This window comes from Strix uralensis, chromosome 2, assembly GCF_047716275.1.
Source record: "Strix uralensis isolate ZFMK-TIS-50842 chromosome 2, bStrUra1, whole genome shotgun sequence".
Taxonomy (NCBI): Eukaryota; Metazoa; Chordata; class Aves; order Strigiformes; family Strigidae; genus Strix; species Strix uralensis.
Window position 1 is genome coordinate 28,916,705 of NC_133973.1, and position 20,047 is coordinate 28,936,751.

Here is a 20,047-nt window from a genome sequence, read left to right on the forward strand (position 1 = left end):
AGCCTCAGCATCTATTATTCATGTGCCCTATGCTCCTCTTGGTAGCTCTCTGCTGGACCCTGTCTGGTTTCTTTTTGTTCCTGGACACACAATCCCAGATTTGGCCATACCAGCACTAACTTGAATGTGACAATAAATTTAAATCTGCCAGCTCCAAATACAGTCCAAATAGGCAGTTTGCCATGCTAGTGGCATTGAGCTATGCAGCCTTGTCTGGATCTGTTGACCTGCTGCATACGTCTGTTCCTGTATGAGCTTTTCAGCCTGACCAGAAAGAACATTTCACCCTTGCCCCAAAGACCTACATTTATCTTTGATCTAATTGAGGTTTCTATTGTGCATCTTCTTGGTGCCTGCATGGGTGAACAGCAGCGAATATGGTTAGACAGATGAAATGCAGTCTCTGCTGCTGCAGCTGTTTTTCCTTCGGTTGAATTAGACAACTGGAATTGAGTGTGATCAGTTCTTCTAAGGACTGAGCCAAAGTTCATCAGTATCCATGAGATTCATTTCCATAATTTTGATTGACTAAAGTTAATGCTTCTAAATTTTAGGGTAACAAAAGATTAGCCATCAATGAAAGTTGTTCAATTTATCATCAAATAAATTTCAATGCTTCAGAACACCCACAATCCTATGCACAAAAAAATTTGAAAAAAGTATTTCTAAAAAGCTAGTTCTAAAATAATTATTTATTCAAAAGTAAAATAAAGGTCTAATGAGTACTTGGAGGACACCTGACATTTTAAACGTTAGGTTATTCAAAGGGCATTTGTTTTTGGAATGCATTAAAATTACATGGTTTTAAAGCTCAAGTATTTCCATTTTAGTTTATTGAATTGTGTGAAGAATTGCTTTATTAAGTATGCCTTTGTTTAGCTTAACAAGATCTTCTTACAGGGAATATCAACTGTTTCAAACACTTTCTCTCCCAAGCTTTAAATATAGTGGTACCTAGTAAGTTTTTAATTATCCATTCTTTCTTTCTCCTCTCCTTTTCCCCTTCTGTTCCCTTCTCTCTCCTCCCTTTCCTATTCATTCTTCTCCATTTCCCTTCCCTTTAAGATATACAAGTACCTTTTATGGAAGTTTACTGCATTTTTAAAGATTTGGTACCAACAGTTGGCTTTGGTCATCATAAAGGTAGTATAGGAAATTTTAAAACTAAAAACTTGGGAGAACCATAAGAAAGGGAGTTTTTTTGGTTTAGTTTCATTCTGTTGCAAAAAAAGATGTCATCCCAATACTCAGTAAAGCTTTGAGTATCTGTGTATTTTAATGTGTGTTATTACAGTTGAGGGAAAGAAGCATATCTTCTTAACATGATAAAAAACACACTTTGGCCTTGTTCTCTGCTGCAGAAAATATAATTTTGTAAGCAAGATACTTCTTACTAAAACTAAACAAACACCTAATGTGTTTGTGTACGTTACAGTTAAATGGAATGTAATCAAAATAGCAACATAAGGTATTTATAAATTAACAATACAGAAACAGTTGAATAAAAGCACTGTTGTGTCAAACCTGAAGAAAGAGAAGCTGACTTGTGGAGCCAGGTGTTGGGTTATATAAGAATATAACAAAATTAAAGGAATTAAAATTTGGAAAATTCGCCTACAGCAGTTTTAGTGCTGATGATATGAAAAATCAGGAAAGTTAGGACAAAAAAATTATTATTTTATGGCTAGTCAGTATATCCATTACATGCTCTCACATATTCTCATTGTATATTTAGAAATTCTCATTTTGTACTGTTAGAAGGTTTCTGTATGGAAAGGAAGAATAGCAAGTTGGAATAAATAGTGATACCTCACGTTCTCCTAAAAATTTCGACAATTTTTATTTATAGAAAGTTAGCTTTTGGTAAAAGTTCATCAAAAACATTAGCATTAAAATAACACAGGTTTTAATAAGGATCTCTTCTCCTGACCTACCCTACCTTGCACACACATCTCACTAAGGATGTGGAAATGTCTTTAAACCTTTTCCAAGAAAAGGACCAAGTATAAGAACAGGAAGAATAGAGCTTGGTTGTGGTAGGCAGACTTAACTAAATAACAGAAGCAGATTTACTATACTGGAAATTGAAACTGTAAGGGATAGAAAGCAAGGAGAAAACTCTCTTGGGATTTACATTGTATTGGAGTACTGTAAGTCAGGAAAATTGGCTGTATACACTCCTGTTCTTTGGGTTAGGGTATGACATATTATTATGCAACTTCAGTGAGATAGAGAAAACAGCAGCTAAGAAAACTTTGTTAACAAAGAAGTGAGCTACAGATACCTGAAGGAACTACTTCGAATTCACAAGAAATATTTTTATAGTAGTCTAAAAGGATTTTGTCATACATTGAAAGCGATGGAGAAGTACAAAGCATTTTAGACAGCTATAGGGTAAAAGTAAAATTAGCATGGTTTTGATTAGAATGTGTGTTTGAAAGGTAGCTTCCATTTTAATGGTGATAAGAACCAAAATCTACCAGAGCTAGGTCCTAGTTGCACAGGATTGTTGGTAAGAGACTAACCAATACAAGTGGCAGAATTTGTTCATAAAATATTCCACATTATTGTCAAATTGATATAACAAAAATGTGAAGAAGATATGATAATACGGGCTCTTTTATCAATGGGAGTACAAGTATCTTTTATAAGCCTTTAACCTAAAAATATTACATACAATTAATAAGTTTTCATTTTTTATTAGCAATAGTTTGTGTAAATGAATTATTTGATATACAGTTCATGCAAGTGTGTTTCTGTTCTGAATAAGGTTATGGGAACAATCTACTGATACAATGATCCATCTCAGTAAATTGCTTTTGTTCCAGGAATGTGTCTCCTAGGATTTGTTGGAGGTTTTTTTTCTAAACTGTGTGCTATGCTGTGATTTAGATTAAATACAGGTTGAATTAAGTGTGCTTTTTAAATAAATAAACTAGAAAATGAATTTGTAAAGAAAAGCTTTTCATTGTTACATCCTAAGTATGTTAAATGACAAAACCCATTTTATGGATTCATGCTGATTCATTATATTATAAACTCTGTTGTCAATCCACAAATTTGCTCTATTGTAGGGGCTTTGGATTGCACTCTTGCTTGATTTTCATTAATTTATAGCACTGTACATTTTGTAACTATAATTGTCCCACAGATTACTTAATCTTATTAGTTTTATTTCAATAAAAATACGTATCAAAGATAAGCCACTGAATGACTTTAGGGTGGTTCAATTTGTATCCTGATCTCAGAATCCTACCCAATTAATATATGGAGAAAAGGAGCTTTACAGGGTAACCATGTTTTGGGGGCTGTACACAAAATATTAAAGCAATTTTTGCCAAGTGCATTTTTATATCAACTACTGAAAAGTATTTTATAAGGAAATTATTCACGTTAGTGAACATTATACTATATTAATTATCTCTGATCTACCACACTATGTATCTTTATTCACAGGTAACTGTTTATATTCACAGTTACTTTAGCCACTACAACTTTTATTTCAAAATAATGCAGTAATTATACATTATAGTGCAAAGAATTATGGAAATGCCTGACAGAGACATTCTCTCTGATTTTTAAAATGATTACATTTGTTTCTGTGTATGCATTTTAGGGAATGACTTAAGGCTTGATATTGTCTCCATATATATTAATGGGAGTCATGCTAATGATTTCAATGGCAGAACGGTTACCATTATTTTTTCCATATAATTATTTTTTTCATATAATGTACAACTTGAAATATTTTCATTATTAAAGTTAATTTATTCATGTTAGTTGAGTTCTGACAGTTATAGCCAGATGCTTGAATCAGTATTTATGAAATTAATTGTTATGTGGGCAAGGCAGACAGATGGAACTGAGACAGTGTGGCTGTTTCTGCATATGAATAAACATTTTGCCTCTTGTGTAGCAAAATCCTTTTTTAATTTTCTCCTGTATTTCTCGCCCATGGCAATTTTTAACTTCATTTTGTCAACACTTCTGTGAGCTAACTCTGTGAAGCTCGGCTAGGAAAAGAGTTTTTATACTATTCCTCCTACTATGTAAACAGATTAAAGAAAACAGTGTTGCTCATCCCAGGAAGACAGAGGTTTTGGGAGAAGTTCCTCAGATTGCGCAACATCTACAAAAGTCTGAGACGTTTGTACAGAACCTTAATGATATGCTGCCATAGGGGCCTCACTGTTCTCACATGTCCTACTACCATAGGTTCCTCACTGCTCTCTTCCCATGTGTTTTGCTTCTGTCCTGAAAAGAACATGAGTCATCATCACAAAGAGAAACCTGTTTAAGCCTTATAAAAATACTATTCATCTTTATCTCTGAAAGGAATTCAAGTATTTCCAGGGGACTCAGTTTTTCCTTGAGATTAATTAAAATAATGAGTAAAAGGTGCAGCAAAATGCTGCTAAATCAAAGCACTCCACTTACTAACCTGCACTTTATTCAGTCTGCATTCAGTCTGCATAGTAACAGAGATTCAGACTAGAGGGAAAGAAATAGGAAAAAAAAAATCCTAAAATTTGTAATTCTACTTTGACAGAAACTTCACACTGCTGCCACTATCTTAAATATATGAGTGAAGGTGATATTTCAGCAAGGATATGTCTCAGCTACTTTGTTTCAAAATAAGTTTATATCCTACTTTAGTTAGATCTGACATCCTCAAGGGATTGAATTTGGAACTGGAAGAACATTGTTCTATGCAACAGATAGGTCTCAAATGAGAACAATGCATTGATGTGGTATTTCTGTTAATTAACCTCATACAAGATCTACTTTGGGATTAATGTAGTGTAACTGTGCTATTAGTTCCCCTAACCTTCCTTGCTTTGGTGATGGTTTATGTAATATATCACAGTCCTTAGAAGATTTCTGAGGTGGGTTTCCTTTGGTGAAAAGACAGTTTAATATGCCAGACACTTCCTCTCTCATTCTACTGTAATAAGGTAATATAAACAACCTGCCTCTGGACCAGAAAATCGGCTGGGGATTTTTGTTTTGTTTTTACTGACTCGGATTCATGGTACAATTTATTTCACAGCAAATCTTGTGTCAGATGTTGTTTTCCAGTGGCTCATCTTGACAGCAGTTAAAATTCTGCCATAATAAATTAAACTTTTCTAGCTGAAATGCTTATACTCTGTATTTAAAATAGTATGCATTGCTGCCTTTTTGTCTAATATATAATTTTTGTGGGTTTTTGTCTGTACTGTGTTCATTCTTTAATGTTGTAGATTTGCTTGCAAATCAGAAGAATCTGTATAATAAAAAATAATTTATTTTTACTGTTTTAATTTTAATGCTAAACTTTAGGATTCTTGCCAAAAAATAGGTTAAACTGAATTTTGCTATTTAGTAAGGTTTAATTCTTTTTGGTTGTTGCATTTCTTTTTAAATTCTGGTCTACAAAATTAAAAAAAAATCTTCCTTGCATCCCCTGTCAAAAAAAGTATTGATAAATTTCTTTTAAACTGTCTATACAGTTTATTAAACCAAAACAACTGGTAATTTCTTGTGTCATGATCTCCTTCAGTGGTACAAGACTTGCAGTCTCCCTATCTATCTTCTTATAAGTGGAAAACACCAAGGTCTGAGCTGTTGTGCATCATGTTAATTGACACCAGCAATACCTGCAGAGTTCACAAAAGAATCTTCTATTTTTTCCTCTTTAGAGTAGTTCTTTGGAGTCTCCTCCTCAATGTAACCAGTCAGTATGTGAATAATCCCAGCAAAATCAATTAGTCTACAAATCTGAATTCTTCAGATAAAGCATGCAGATACTGTGATTAGGAAGATAATATAAAAACAGCAGTAGATAGATTGGACAGGTAGAAAAAACTGAAAAATTTCAAATCATATTCTGAAAGAAATAAAATAATTTCACTTTCCATATATTTGGGACTTGATATATGCCAATGAATACCAATGGCATAATTCACACATACAGTATACAGTGGACCAATTTTTTCACATTCTTATACTGAAAGGCTTATATTTCTTTCAGAAAATGAGTTGAAATTTTACAGCTAATTACTTCGGTGATAATTGAAATCTGTAGTCAAAATATCCATTGTGGCCAGGACTATGAGCTATGGACTCCTCTAAGAAAAGTTTTCATTTGTATATGTAAAGATTAATAAGCTGATTTTATACTTAAATGACAGATACGTACCTTAAAAAAAAATTAACTAGTTTATAAGGTATCTTCTTTCATTCTCAACATATTTCAAAAATGTAAAACACTCTAGCAAGCAGTAAAAGTTTCACAATTCTTAGATTACTTTTAAGCCCTGCACTTTTGTTACATACTGTGGGACAGTTCCTTAAGCTTACTTAATTATTTTAAATTTTTACAACTGGAATATTTAAAGTATTTTGATCAAGAATGGTTCTTTTTTTCATTTTCCAGGAGGACATAGTTATAATTTTTTCCTATGTCTAAGATATATCCACATCATACAGTCACTGATACCAAGTGGATCCAGTTTTTGAGGACATATTATGCTATCAGATTTAGTTGGGTTAATTACATAAATGTATTTTTAAGAGTCATTGTATCTAGATACATGGTGCTGTGCAGGGTATTCTAAAGGAGATACTGATTCTTTAAATACTGCATATATAAGTAGTTTTATTCATTTAGATAGGCCCCAGGAGTCACTCAAATGTTTATAGAATTGCATCCTTAGATTTTATGTAGTTAACACATTCACGTTTTATTAAGTTTAGACTCATAGTCATGCTTTTATGTTGTTTAAATTTTGAAAACATTTACAGTAACACTAATTTTTAGTGTGCCCTAAGGTTTATTTTCAGTGAAATTATTCAGCCTTGGAAAGTAATCATGGCTGAAAGGCAAGTCAAACACTGCTGCTGCTTGGTTTAGGTTTTAAATTTCATCTTACCGTAACTGAATGTTATATATCATAATCCTTCTCTTCTCCAAATTCTATTATTATTCTCATGATGGCACTTTATTTTTTCATGTCATGGTTATACTTTGTAGTTTGCTATTTTTAAATCTCATGAAATGAGAAAACTAAAATATACTGGAAGACACACAATTCTACTGTTTTGTTTACAAGAAAACAGTTATGTTTCAATGGCAAATTCATGAAAAATGCTTATAATAGAGTGTGAAATGTAGAAGTTCATTAAATCCCTTTAGCTCCGCATGTAATGGGACCTCTGTCTATTTGCTGCAGAAACTAAAGAAATAGAAATTCTAATAAATCTAGACTTGAATAACAAAGAGTGCTAACAGAAATAATTATACCTTCATTAAATATATAACTTGAAAAGCAAGCCTAAAGCAACTGTTAAAATAGTCCTCTATAATGAAAAAAAGTAGGCTCCCTCGAGACTGAGAGAGTACTGGCTCTTTTTCAGGACATTACAATTCTATGTTCTCTTGTAAATTAATACAGCCACTGCTTTTCTGAGCAAGACAAATACTGGTGTGCTTCAAGTAAAGTCCATCCAATTTATGTCCATTCCCCAGTATGAATCTGACATCTGGAGAGCTCATCACAGAGGTGGCAACCACCAAGCAGACAAATGCTGCAGAGACAATAAAAGGAAGCTTTCTTGTAAAGGAGGGGTAATGGTCCAAGAACTCTGTGTGGATCAAAGTTTCCAAGTGCATATTCAACATTGATATTAGTAATATAAAGTACTATGGTAATGTATAATACTGCATTCCATAAAGGATCCTGGAATCCGACATCCTTTTCCTGGATTTTCTTTCTAGATTTACTGCTGTACATTACAGCAACAATATTCTTAACACTGTACAATATTCTTTTTGGCAAGCTTTTCCCCATGTTTTCTGTTTCTGATGGCATCTCTAGGTAGAATCATAGAGATGGGTTCAGACTGTGTGAAGGATTGCTGCTAGGATTCAGTCTTGATTTCTGAAAGCATGTCCTAAATTCAAACCCATTTGCTTGACAAATCACATTTTTACTGATTGTAATTTAATACACATTTCCATACACCTCCTCTTAAATATGTACAAATATGCCTAATTCACTTTCAGATCCTTAGTAGATTACTCAGAATAATTACTTTTGTCATCATAGCCATCTGTCATTTTAGGTTCTGACTACACTGTTGAACTGGCCAAGCATAGCACCAGTAATTCACCACTAATGTGCATGTAGCTGCATCTAGGAGTGTAGACCAAGGATGGTTGATACTGCTCTCCATGAGGGAAAAATAGCAAGTTATGAACTGCATGAAGGTGGCTTGAACGTGCATCAGATGCTCATTGCCAGCTAGGAGCAAGGAAACTTCCAAAATTTTTTGCCAGATTCAGTCTCCTGTGTTCACAATCTGAACACAAAATATCAATCCCCATCAAGGTCCTTAATTGTTGCCTGTGGCTTCTGTAACACTGACATTAAATTCCTTTAGAAGCATAACTTGCTCAGTCACAACAATGATTTTATGCAGATGAAATAAAAAGGGACTATTAGCACTAAACAAGAAAACTAAGTTTGGAAACACTGAACTATTAGAAAATGGGACTCAAGTTGCAAGTGAAGCAAACAAATTGTGAAATTGCCTAACTTTTTTTAAAATTTATTGCTTCATCGAATTTTGTTCCCATATTTTTTCTTTCATTTCCTTTAGCAATGGTTGTTCTCAGCAATTTGGAACCAAATACGACATATGAAATCAGAGTAGCTGCTGTAAATGGAAAAGGGCAAGGAGAATATAGTAAAATCGAGATCTTTCAGACCTTACCTGTCCGTGAGTAATACTTGTGCTATTAAATGAAAATGATTATTAGAATATCTTGTCTGCAGATCAGCTAATAATTTACTGTGGATAGTATGTTTTATATTTATACCCTACATCCCAATGTATAGCATCAGTCTTAACACTGTTTCTTAGAAATCATGTTTTGTTCCTCTTATTCCCACCCCACCCCCAAGTAGTATGAATGAAATTAAATTGGAGAATTTATCCCATTATTATATTTTTGATACTGAGACAAATCTTTGTTTTATATTCAAGAGCACAAGCCATGAAAGATATTAGATGAAGGACTTCTCATTTACACTCAGGGTATTATGGACATACAAGAGAAATGAATTGGCTTTTGCTGGAGACATTCCTTCAGCAAACTATGCTGCCACAAGTTTTGCAATTACCAAGCTTCAAACAGAAATCTTAAGCTATTGAAAAATTATAATAAATTCTTTTAACTATGATTACATGCAAATGATAAATGCTGCGAAGACAATTCTATATTGTAATAACCTTTTTAGGCAGGAAATTCAGATTTAAATATTAAGGACTCATGAAAAATATTTTTCTCAAATTATCTTTAAATAGAAACAATAATAAATAAACACAAGGGAGAAGAAAAATAAAGGAACTACAGATGCCACTGTATAGTACTCAAAATACATCAGCAACTATTGCTAGAGTAGTCTCTCATAAATCTGTTGCAACTGAACTGTTTTCTGAGTAGGGCATTACTCAGTATAGTTAAGAGTACTGGCCCTAATGGAGTGAACAATAAAAGTCACATGACTACAAAGAACACAAAATATTTCAGTGTTATTATGTTCTTATTGTTACATTTCTTCTATTCAGAACCAGTAACTTGCCAGCTTTCTAATTTCTTTTTGATTAAAGCATATACATATTCTAAATATATTTAACAACAGATAAAATAATTTGCTATTATTCATATGGAACATTATACCTCATAGAAAAGTGATAGAAACTGACAGAAATTGTATATATGTTATCTGCTGGAAAGCTAGGCAAATTCTATGTTGAGATCTAAGTCAATTTATCTTTGCTTTAATAAGGAACATAAATATTACAAATATTTCTAAAGGAACTGTATCTTTCTGGGCAAATTTACAGATATTTTGAAAGCACTTCAGTATGACAACACACATTCATTTAGGATCTGATTTAAAACTTTATAATAGGCATTGTGTATAGAAATGATAATTAGTCTGTGAATTTCGATTAGTAGAGTGGCTTAAAGTGGCTATTAACCCTTCAGTTCTACATTTAAGGTTATTTTTATCCTTTCATTACACAGAAAATCAGTTTTGCTTTTGGTCATATTATTCTTCACATTTATTCTTAATATACTCTGAAAGTATCTAATTTTGCCTTGGCACATTTATCAAAGAGTTAGTTTACCTAATATCTGTATTACAATTCAGATCTTGCACATGGGACTAAAGGTCATGCTTAATGTTAAGAATGCTTTCCTGTAAGATAGTGTTACTCTTAAACTTCAGTGTGAGAAGCATTTAACAGCCTTACTGAATTGATGGCTAAATCATTTCTGAAGTAAATTACATTGGAAAACGTCAAAAGTCAGAAGGTCTCAAAGAACTGAATACTTCTTTCATACTACAGAATTTTGTTTCCTTGGGTGAGATAATTAATCTGCATTAGAACATACTTTAAGCAAAATATTTAACACACTTACGAAGGATGTTCTGTAGTGCTTGGGAGGATTATTTTGATTTTAAAGATATTGATTAATAATATTGTGGAAAAATTTCCAACTGAAATTTATGACTTACCTTATTGCTGAATTATTATTATCAACTGCTTTTTTCCTTGTTTAGGGGAGCCAAGCCCCCCTTCAATTCATGGACAACCAGGAAGTGGCAAGAGTTTTAAACTTAGCATAACTAAACAAGATGATGGAGGAGCCCCCATTTTGGAATATATTGTCAAATACAGAAGTGTAAGTATTTCAGTTAATCAAATTAAGTGGGTTTTGCTTAGGAATATCTGCTTTTAATGTAGAGAAGACTGTTGATATGATTTGAAACGTAACAAAATGGTTTGTATACTACAAAAAGAAAAGAAGATCTAGTATAGTATGTTTTCTTTTGTGACTAGGTTGCTATTGCCAGATGATAAAATAAAAAATTTTTTAAAAATAAGGAAAAGTACCCTGCTTTTCCTAAAGCTATAACTGAAAGTTCATTCTAACAAGAAAACTATGTTCTTTGTTTTGTTACATGGCAAATGAGGAACCTTCATGTTCAGCTCTCAAAAGTGCAGTAAACTAGTAGACATTAAAGTTACATAATTAAGGGTTGTTTGAACAGCAAATTATTAACCTGTTAGAAATGCATTTGTATTGATAGATAGCATCCTAGAGATAGAAAGCCGTGTTCCAGTACTTCATATTATTTTAAAATGAGCTTAATTATCTGATTATGTTTCATATTTTCTGTTTTCCTATTTTCCAAGGCACAGCTTAAAAAAGCTGAATAATTGACAAATTGTTAGGACTTTCATGAGTTTCAGTGTACATATCAGTTCTTTAACAGCCATCATGCAGAATTTATTGGCTTTCTGTCAGCTGGAATCTGGAGCTGGAATTTGGTGTTCTTTCATCAAATCTGGCAAGTTTAGAAAACAGGCTTTTCTGCAAGATGCATTTTATTTTTCTATGAAAAAAAACTGTGTTTCTTTTCCATTATTAAAGTAGCTAAAAATATCCTTCCTTTCCTGATATACTATGTTTAGAAATGATTGGGTTGAAGAAGTAACTATAGAGTTGGCAAAAGCAATTAATTAAATTCAAAAGTGTGCATTTTCAGATAACGTCTTTGTGTTCTTTTATCTGACTAGACCCAGTAAAAAGACATTTTACCAGCGTAATAGCAGATTTACATGTCTATTTCAAGACACTAAAAGAGATTGGGAGTGTAACATTGGATATTTAGACATGTTAAACAGAAGGTAGCGAGCACAGTATTTAACAGAAATAAGAAATCTTTGAGAAATTAAATGCAGAACCTGTTTTAGTGTTTCTAAAAAGGAAAAGCCAGTTCCTTATTTTGTAATAGTTTTTGTCACGTTTCCTAATGTGACTTTTTAATGATAGTTCTGGTATTATCCACGTGCTAAACCTGGCATGTTAAATGATTTTCCTAAGTATAACCAAAGAAGATTGGTAGCTCCAAATCAATTGAGAAAAATTTGGTAGAGCTTTCAAGAGTCACCTGAGGGTGACTCTTGAAACAGCAGTTATTCTGATGTCACTGATCCCTAAATCTTAATGATCTTTGCAAATGACTTTCAGTCGTGAGTACAGTTGGTATAAAAGAAAAGTAATAGTAGAGAGAGAAGATAGTAAAATATGCAATACAAGATACAATGCAGGCTTTTTGGGATTGAGCTTCCTAGTTAGATTACAATGCCTCGAAGTATTTATATGGAATTTAATCTATGTCTGTGATTTAAGTAAGCTCAATGATTTTGGATCTATCTTGAATATTTTTGGAAACCTGATTTTGATCAAGTTTTTGATCTAGTGTTTTGACTAAAGTACAATATTACAGTATAAAAGATCACTTTTCATGTGTATTGTTGCAAGATAAATGTACAGTTAAGCAGTAACTGGAAACTTAATAGGTTACTGAAGAAGATAGCTTTTACTTGGACCTCAAATCCATATCTCCTTAGGCTTCCAATTGAAAAAGTGATTAGACTAAATTAAAGGCCTTCCTACAACAAAAGAGCACAATATTTTTCTTGTGTTTTAATCAAAATGAATAGATGCTATTTTAAGTTCTTAGTTATCTGTTGACTTCTCTTCTATCTCCTCAACTGGTTGTATTTAATTAGCTTTCCTATAACTCTTACCAGCCTCATTACTAGTACCTAGACCAATGTATTTGCTTGCATGTTTAAAGAGCATATTAGATAGCAAGCTATACATGAGTGGCTTTTTCTTCTCTGTGTGTCATAACAGATGTCTTATTAAGAGTCAGTTCCTTCATACTTAAGTTTTGTACGGATTTATTTTTTTTTTTTAAACTAGGAGAAGGACAACCTTTGAGATATTATAGCAATATTATAGCCTGGTTTAGGGCAATTGGTAAGTTTTCTTTTTCTGGATATCACATGTTTCATTCTGTCAAATATTGCTTTCCTAACATCAATTTATTCATATTATGGGCAGGACTTGCTAACTATAATCAGCTAATAAGAAGCTTCACATTTTGTTCTGTGTTCCAGAGAATTAGGTACTGTCAATTTTTATGAGTAGCAGCCTCAAATTGATTCATGCTGTTGCACAAAGAAAGTCAAGACAGTCTTACAAAGCTTTACTGATGGAGTTTGAAGCTGGTGGCATACATTGACTTCAAAGTTACCTTAGGAAAGAACCAGGAGGGAGAGAGAGAAAGACAAGGGAAAATTGTTCCCCAGTAGCCAGCTGGGAAATGCAGTGAAGCATCCTGTTCAATGTGGGAGGTGACCGCCCAACGACATTTCTCATAATAGCTGTGTAATTTTAATGGGGACCAACTCAAGCTTCCCTTTGTTTGTTCCTGCTTATGGTGCTGTTAAAGTTGGTTGGGGCACACGTGATGAGGTGCTGGTGTTGCACAATGGATGTTAAGCTTTATGCATGCAAATCATTGGGGAAATGTATACTGAATTTGTAAATGGCTATTATCTGCTGCGTTATTTACCAAGTACTATAGTAACAAACTAAAAGCTAGAGGGGAGGGTTGAAGAGATTGTACAGACTAAGGGGAAAGTGAGGACATAAGGAGGGCCAGGAGGAAGGAGCACTTTGGATACAGGGAAGAGACTGTCACAGCAGCTCAGGGCAGGTGGGTGCCAGGCACAGACCTGCAGGAGAAGGGCAGGCTACAAAGCAGCCTTTGGAAGGTATTACACAGGTCAAGGTTAGCACCAGAAACAGCATGCAAACAATGAGTAATCACTCTACAGGAATAATCACTTATGCATGACTCACATAAGTCACAAGCAAAAGTTTGTGCTTACCAATCAAGTGCATTTTGACCGTGATGGATATTCTGTAGCTGCACGTGATGCAAATGTGAACCTGTGCTTGGTGCACTGTTCCCTGCAAATAGGTATCACTCTATTACCTTGAAGAGATTTGTTCCCAGCCTTCAGTTATGATTTTGGTATCATATCCTGAATTACTTCATAATGCTTAAAAAGCAAGCATTGAAACAGGCTTCTTAATGATTGGAAAAGGGAATTATTTTCCAACAATAAGCTATAAAAAAAAAAGAGGATGGGGTTGTTTTTGTTTTTCTCTGGCAGGCCAAGTTTCAGTCAAAATTTGGAATTAGAATGAAATAATAAAAAATATCCATCTTTTATGTTTATAAACTTTTAAGTAGAAGCAAGAAAAAATTATTAAAATCTTATTTTGAAAAGCAATAACAGTGTTTAATTTAATTTTTACTTTTACATCCAGAATGATGTTTGGAGGAAATGTTAGAGGAGATATTTGTTTTTGCAGGGCTAAAAGTGATCCACCATGTTGACCTGTGACAGTGTTACTATTAATGCTCTGAATTTTGGCAGTGTGTAATTGATAGGTTATGTGCTTCTTTCTTGTTTGACTATGTTGATGGAGGACTGTGTTCATTTTGTTCCTTTATGATAGATTCTAGAACAAACTTTTGCAAATATGAATCATTTAAAAAGAGATAATTTCTCATTTGCTCTCACTCTGAGATACCTACCATTAAACACTTAAATGTTTTTGCATCAGTAAGTCCCACTTTACCTGCCAGATCCTTGGGCTTTCTGTGCATTTTAACATGATATATGTTATCAGCCATTTTGTGCTTTGTTCAGTATTTGTCCTGTATTTCCCAGACCTACAAAGCACCCTCCTAACGTAACGAATTCTTGTAAAGTCACTGCCTTAAACTATCAGATTGTCTTTGGTGAGGATTTCTTGATTTTTTTTCCTGCCAACTTTCAAGATAGTGTAGCATCTCCTGCCCTTTTTTTATCAGAGGGACCACCATAATAACAAGTCCATTTAAGCTGAACTTTCAGCACAACAATTTAGAGAGGATGGAGAATAAGGGAAAGGGTTGAAGGGTGTTAATCCCTTTTCCTCACTTTTTATGAGTTCCCAGAGAATATAATCTTGGGTACAATGTAAAATGCCCATTAAAGAGAGAGATGTTATTTTCTAGACTAATAGTCAGGTACCTAAAGAGTAGATTAGCTTTACTTCCCTGTTGTCAGGTGTGCCCTCAGTTTTGAGAAGCAGCCAAGTCATGGTAGACTGGAATTTCACACTGCTTTGTTTACCTTTTTTTTTGTCAGGGTATTTAGGTGCTTGGGTTACTCACAGCTGTCTTAGAAATCTAGCTCTTAGACACTTCTGAGATAAATTTAAAGCCAATATACATGCAATTAAGAAATAATAATTTTTATTCCTTTTTTTTAGAGCCATTAGTCTGTGTGGCATTGGGGCAGGTTTGTTTCAACCAAAGACTTATACTGGGAAGAGGACAGTGTGAATCTAAGGCTTAAGAGTAATGGAAGTGGGCAGTAAGATCCCCATTTACTGGTTAGTCTCACAGCATCAGCGACCTTCTGTAAAGTAGTGTTTTCACATTATAAGAAACAAAACAAAATGCAAATAAAGGAAACAGTTTACAGTTTCTGAAAATGTGCATTTGCTGGTGGATATTAATGGTACAACTGCTAATAGGAGATGATTATTGAAGAGATTTATATTAACTCACCCCTCAAACTGTACTTTGTCATTTAGAAGTTTCTTTCATTTGTTGTAGAACACTGTGTGTATGTGGAGCTTTCTATAAATTTGAAGCAGTATTAATAATAGAGCAGCCTAATAAGGTATAAAGTGTTCTTTTGTAGTTCTGTTTTCTGCTCCTTAGCTACTAATTAAAGGGTCATAGCGTAACAGGAGATTTGTAGGAAGATTTAACTGACAGACTGTTGTGTTCTCATCCCTCTATTTCCATTTCTACACTAATAATAAAATAAATCTGGACACATTCTGAGCTCTACTTAGTAGAAAGTACTTGAAAATGCATGTGAAATAACAGCTATAATGAAGGACATTGCAGATTTTCTCTTTTTTTCTTTAAGATGCCAAAAGCAGACTGTATTCTGGAAGACTTAATCTGTTTATCTTTAGAAGAAGACAATTTGCCTTCCAGATACTGTCTTCTTTTTTTAATCTTCCTCCTAACTTCTGCTTGTCACTCTTCATAAAATGTTTTGCTGTCTTTGAGCTCAGAGCTTGAACTTTTCATTTACCTCAATCCACTCAGCTGGCTTCCCTTTCAACTCAACTTAGGGTGTCACTTCTCTGGCATAGCATACAGGTATCCTGTTACTTTTCAGCTCTCTCATCCTTGACCTGACCAAGCTGTGGAACAACTGCCTTTTCACTTATTCTTTTGTCTGCAGAAGAGCAGCCTCATACAGAAATCTGTATAGTTTTCCTTCCAAATCTTAAGCTCATTCTGTTCATCACATATGATTCTACAGTTTGTTTTCACAGTATGGTCATATATTTGCAACGCTGTCTTTTCCACCTGCAGGAACCATATTGGCCTGAATCTTTATTTTCCAATTCAGTGTATTTTTATTCCTTCTGTGATTCTGAACCTCTTTGAGATTCCCCAGTGGAATTCACATAATTGTATATGCACACACCAAGATCATGTTATGGATCTTCTGATTTCTCTCATGTTGATATTCTTTGGAATCTAGGTGTATTTTTCTTTCTAACTCCTCCCAAACCTCACCAATGTAAACAGCCATTAAAATATGGTGCTACGTAACTTTGCTATTCCTAATATTAGTAAGAAGTATTTGCATACACATATTGCAGTCAGTATTAACTGCTTTTATTTTAGCAGTGCTATACAAAAGTATATTTTGTAAAAGTAGTTTGATATAGTGGTAATACAAGTGGATTCACTCAGTGGAATGTAAATATAGGTGAATTCATTCAGTGGAATGTCAGATGATTGTAACAGAAATTATCCACAAGCATATGGGAAAATATCTTTGTCAGAAAATACCAGTTTCACTTTATGATGAGTAAACTATTTTTACTCCAGTGTATTAGTTTTCTTCATGATTGGTAATGTGGCTACCATTCTGATGTTTTTCACTGGTCTACTGCTGCACCAAGTAGGCCTTTTCACCTTTCTGCAAATGTTTCTGAAAAGATGTTTTACTGTATTTTAATCATTCCCAGGACTATCATGTGTCAGTACCAATGCCAGTACAGAAGAGGCAAGAAAGAGTTTAAGAAAAGGTGAAGTCAGTATGGAAAAGCCATCCCACTCAGCACTGACAACAAATAAGTTATTGCAGCAGTGCACATAAGGGAGTTTAGTCTGTCACTCTATTTTCTGAAGACTGGGGACAAAAAAAAAAAAAAAAAACAGGCATAAGAAGCATGACTGGGCCCTGAACTGTCTAATTTAGATGCTATTTTCTTTGACACTTGTGTCAGTCAAGAGCAAGATGCCTCAGTAAAGAGCCTAAATATAAGCTGCTGAGAATAGTAGTCTGCAGCAAAAAGTTTTACTTCCCTGTATTTGAAGGGGTTTTTTTCCCAGAGAGTTTATATCCACTAATTGGGTCTGTGTTGCTAAATGGGTTGGATGGCCAGGATTTGGCTCTCAGTCATAGTTTTTGCTACTTTATTGTACCTCAGTGTTTAGGAGTGCATGGATTCTTACTGACTGTTATTGATAGTCCTCTGAACAAGATCGCTTTTGTGTTTGAGAGTATGTATTGGTTTATCCTTTTACCTATTAGTTATTTCGTAATTCTCATGTGTACAAAGAATAATTAAATATATTCTGCACTGAAAGGAGCGATTGCAAAGGTAAGCACTCCAAATTTCTGAAAAGCCAGAATTAAGATTGCAACTGAAGTCCTCATTTGTTCCATTTGTATAGGTGTCTTAGATAATTATCTGAATTATAAGAACCCTTTTTTTTCTGTAGAACACCATCTTAATGATTTGAGAACCCTTTATTTCTGTAGAACGCCATCTTAATGATTTACATGTATCCTCTCACCAGTGTAGACATAGGACTGTATACTTTCTCAACGATGTTTATATTGATGCATACAACCTGGTTTGCAAAATGTTACTATAGTACCACATATTGCTACAGTTAGTGTATATTTTTGTTATGTAACTAATGTACAAGTTAAGCACAGCTTGCATTCATGAACAATTCAAGTTTGGGTTTAATGGCAAGTTTCATTTAAAGAACATTGATCAAAATGTAGTTGAAACATTTATATAAAGTAAACATTTTACAGAATTTATTCTTAGCAGCATTTGTAAATAATTATCCTGCAGTTGCCCAAGATAAACATCAGTATTTGAACAAAGTATAAATTGAAGCCAAAAGGTTAAAAGGGATTGCCTGCAAAATCCCTAAATTCACATTGTGGAAATATGATTAGGAGTGGTCAAAATTACAAAAAACCTGAGTAGTCAGAACTCCAGAATTAGGTTATTTGAATGTTCATAACCTTTCTAAACGAAACCCCATATTTTTCATGCATCATGTAGAGATATAGTTTAGACAAATAATGCAAGAGGTTTTTGACAATTTAAACTAATATTCCCATCTTTACAGAAAGATAAAGAAGACCAGTGGCTAGAGAAAAAAGTGCAGGGTAGTAGAGACCACATCATCTTAGAGCATCTTCAGTGGACCATGGGTTATGAAGTACAAATTACAGCTGCCAACAGACTGGGTTATTCTGAACCAACATTGTATGAATTCAGCATGCCACCAAAGCCCAACATTATTACAGGTAAGCTAATTTTAAAGTGTTTTTGTCTCTGAATTTTTTGCTATTCATAGTACACTAATGTGTGTAGTTGAACATAAGGTAACTGAAGTCTTCTTTAACTGACAAAGCCCAAGTCCCCATACTCTATTATCAGCAAAGACTCGGATTCAAAACCCTTAAATGGGACCTTGTTTCCTACTTTTCTCTTAGTAATAAAGTAATTTGTAAGTACAGAACAAACATTGAATCTTCACCCCAGATGATGACAGTTAACAAGACATAGTGTTTAAGATACACCTGCTATACATTTTTAAGTTGCCTTGTACTGCCTATTTGTCTGTTGTAAGCAACTCAGTTGTTAGAATTCTTGATTTCAGTCCTATCTCTACAGGTGCTTCAAGATACACTTGTAATAAAGGTACTTATTTTAGTGTCTGATTAGGTTAAGTCTTCAAATAGTCTTGTTTAGATACCGTCTTACTGATTCACCCTAACATGGTGAGCATACAGCTTTCTAGAAGGCCTGTTTACAAGCTTTGAAATCTATAGAAATGCTGTTCATATTTTTAAGTGTGTAAATATGAAGGTTTGGAATTATTTAATGAAAATGGCATAGTAGTTAAGAGTGAGTGTGTTTCAGTAGCTAATTTATCAAGTTTTAATGCTTCCCAATGTAAAGTTATTTTTTGATGCAACAATGCAAAATTATTTAATTCTGAATAAACCTAAAATATGGTGGTAATTTCTGATATATTATGGGTAATTTTAATTTTTATAAAGCAGATGATATGAGGAAGAGATTTCAAGCTTTTTTCTAAACTATGAGCTGATATCTTTAATAATACATTCCAAATTGGATCAGTCATCACTAGCATTTTAAAATCATGTGCTAAATCCTCTAACATAGTATTTTCTGTATGCCATATATTAAACTATTAGAGTATTAGAATCAAATTAAAATCATGACAGATAAATATAATGGCCAGTATCTTAAAATGTAATACTTGTGTTTTAATCTGAGTGTCTGACTAGCATTGATCTTAGTAAAGTGGCAAAGAGTTTAAATGAATCATGGACTACTGTGTCATTGGAAAAGTTTGAAATAACTGACTTAATTTCTCTGTCTGTTGAAAGTTTTCTTCCAATACATTTTCAGGGAAGATGTCTCAAGATCTCTGCAACATTTTTTAATATTCCATAACAATTTGTTGATATCAGAGGCATTGTTAATTGTATTTATAGAAAGGAATGTGCCTTTGTAATTCATAAATAGATTCAGATCCAGTTCTAGTACAAATATTTGGTTTACGCACTTGAATTGAAATAGTGAGAGTTGATTTGAATCTTGATTGAAATTCAGGGCCTCGGTAGGCCCTGTGTACTTTTTTTAAACATAGTGCCCTGTGGTTGCCATCATTCAGAAATAAAATTTCACTAC

At 33.6% G+C, this 20,047-nt stretch overlaps 1 protein-coding gene across 2 annotated transcripts in view; it reads left to right on the forward strand.

The window, feature by feature from the left end:
* The window catches only part of NCAM2 (neural cell adhesion molecule 2), a 322,723-nt gene that overhangs the window by 261,235 nt on the left and 41,441 nt on the right, over window positions 1-20,047 (forward strand). Inside the window, exons 13-15 of one of the 2 annotated variants that reach the window (XM_074858117.1) lie at window positions 8,644-8,763; window positions 10,620-10,741; window positions 18,450-18,630. In XM_074858117.1, coding sequence (XP_074714218.1) covers window positions 8,644-8,763; window positions 10,620-10,741; window positions 18,450-18,630 — 423 coding nt within the window. The remainder of the gene's footprint in view (window positions 1-8,643; window positions 8,764-10,619; window positions 10,742-18,449; window positions 18,631-20,047) is intronic. The other variant, XM_074858118.1, reaches the window with a different exon arrangement.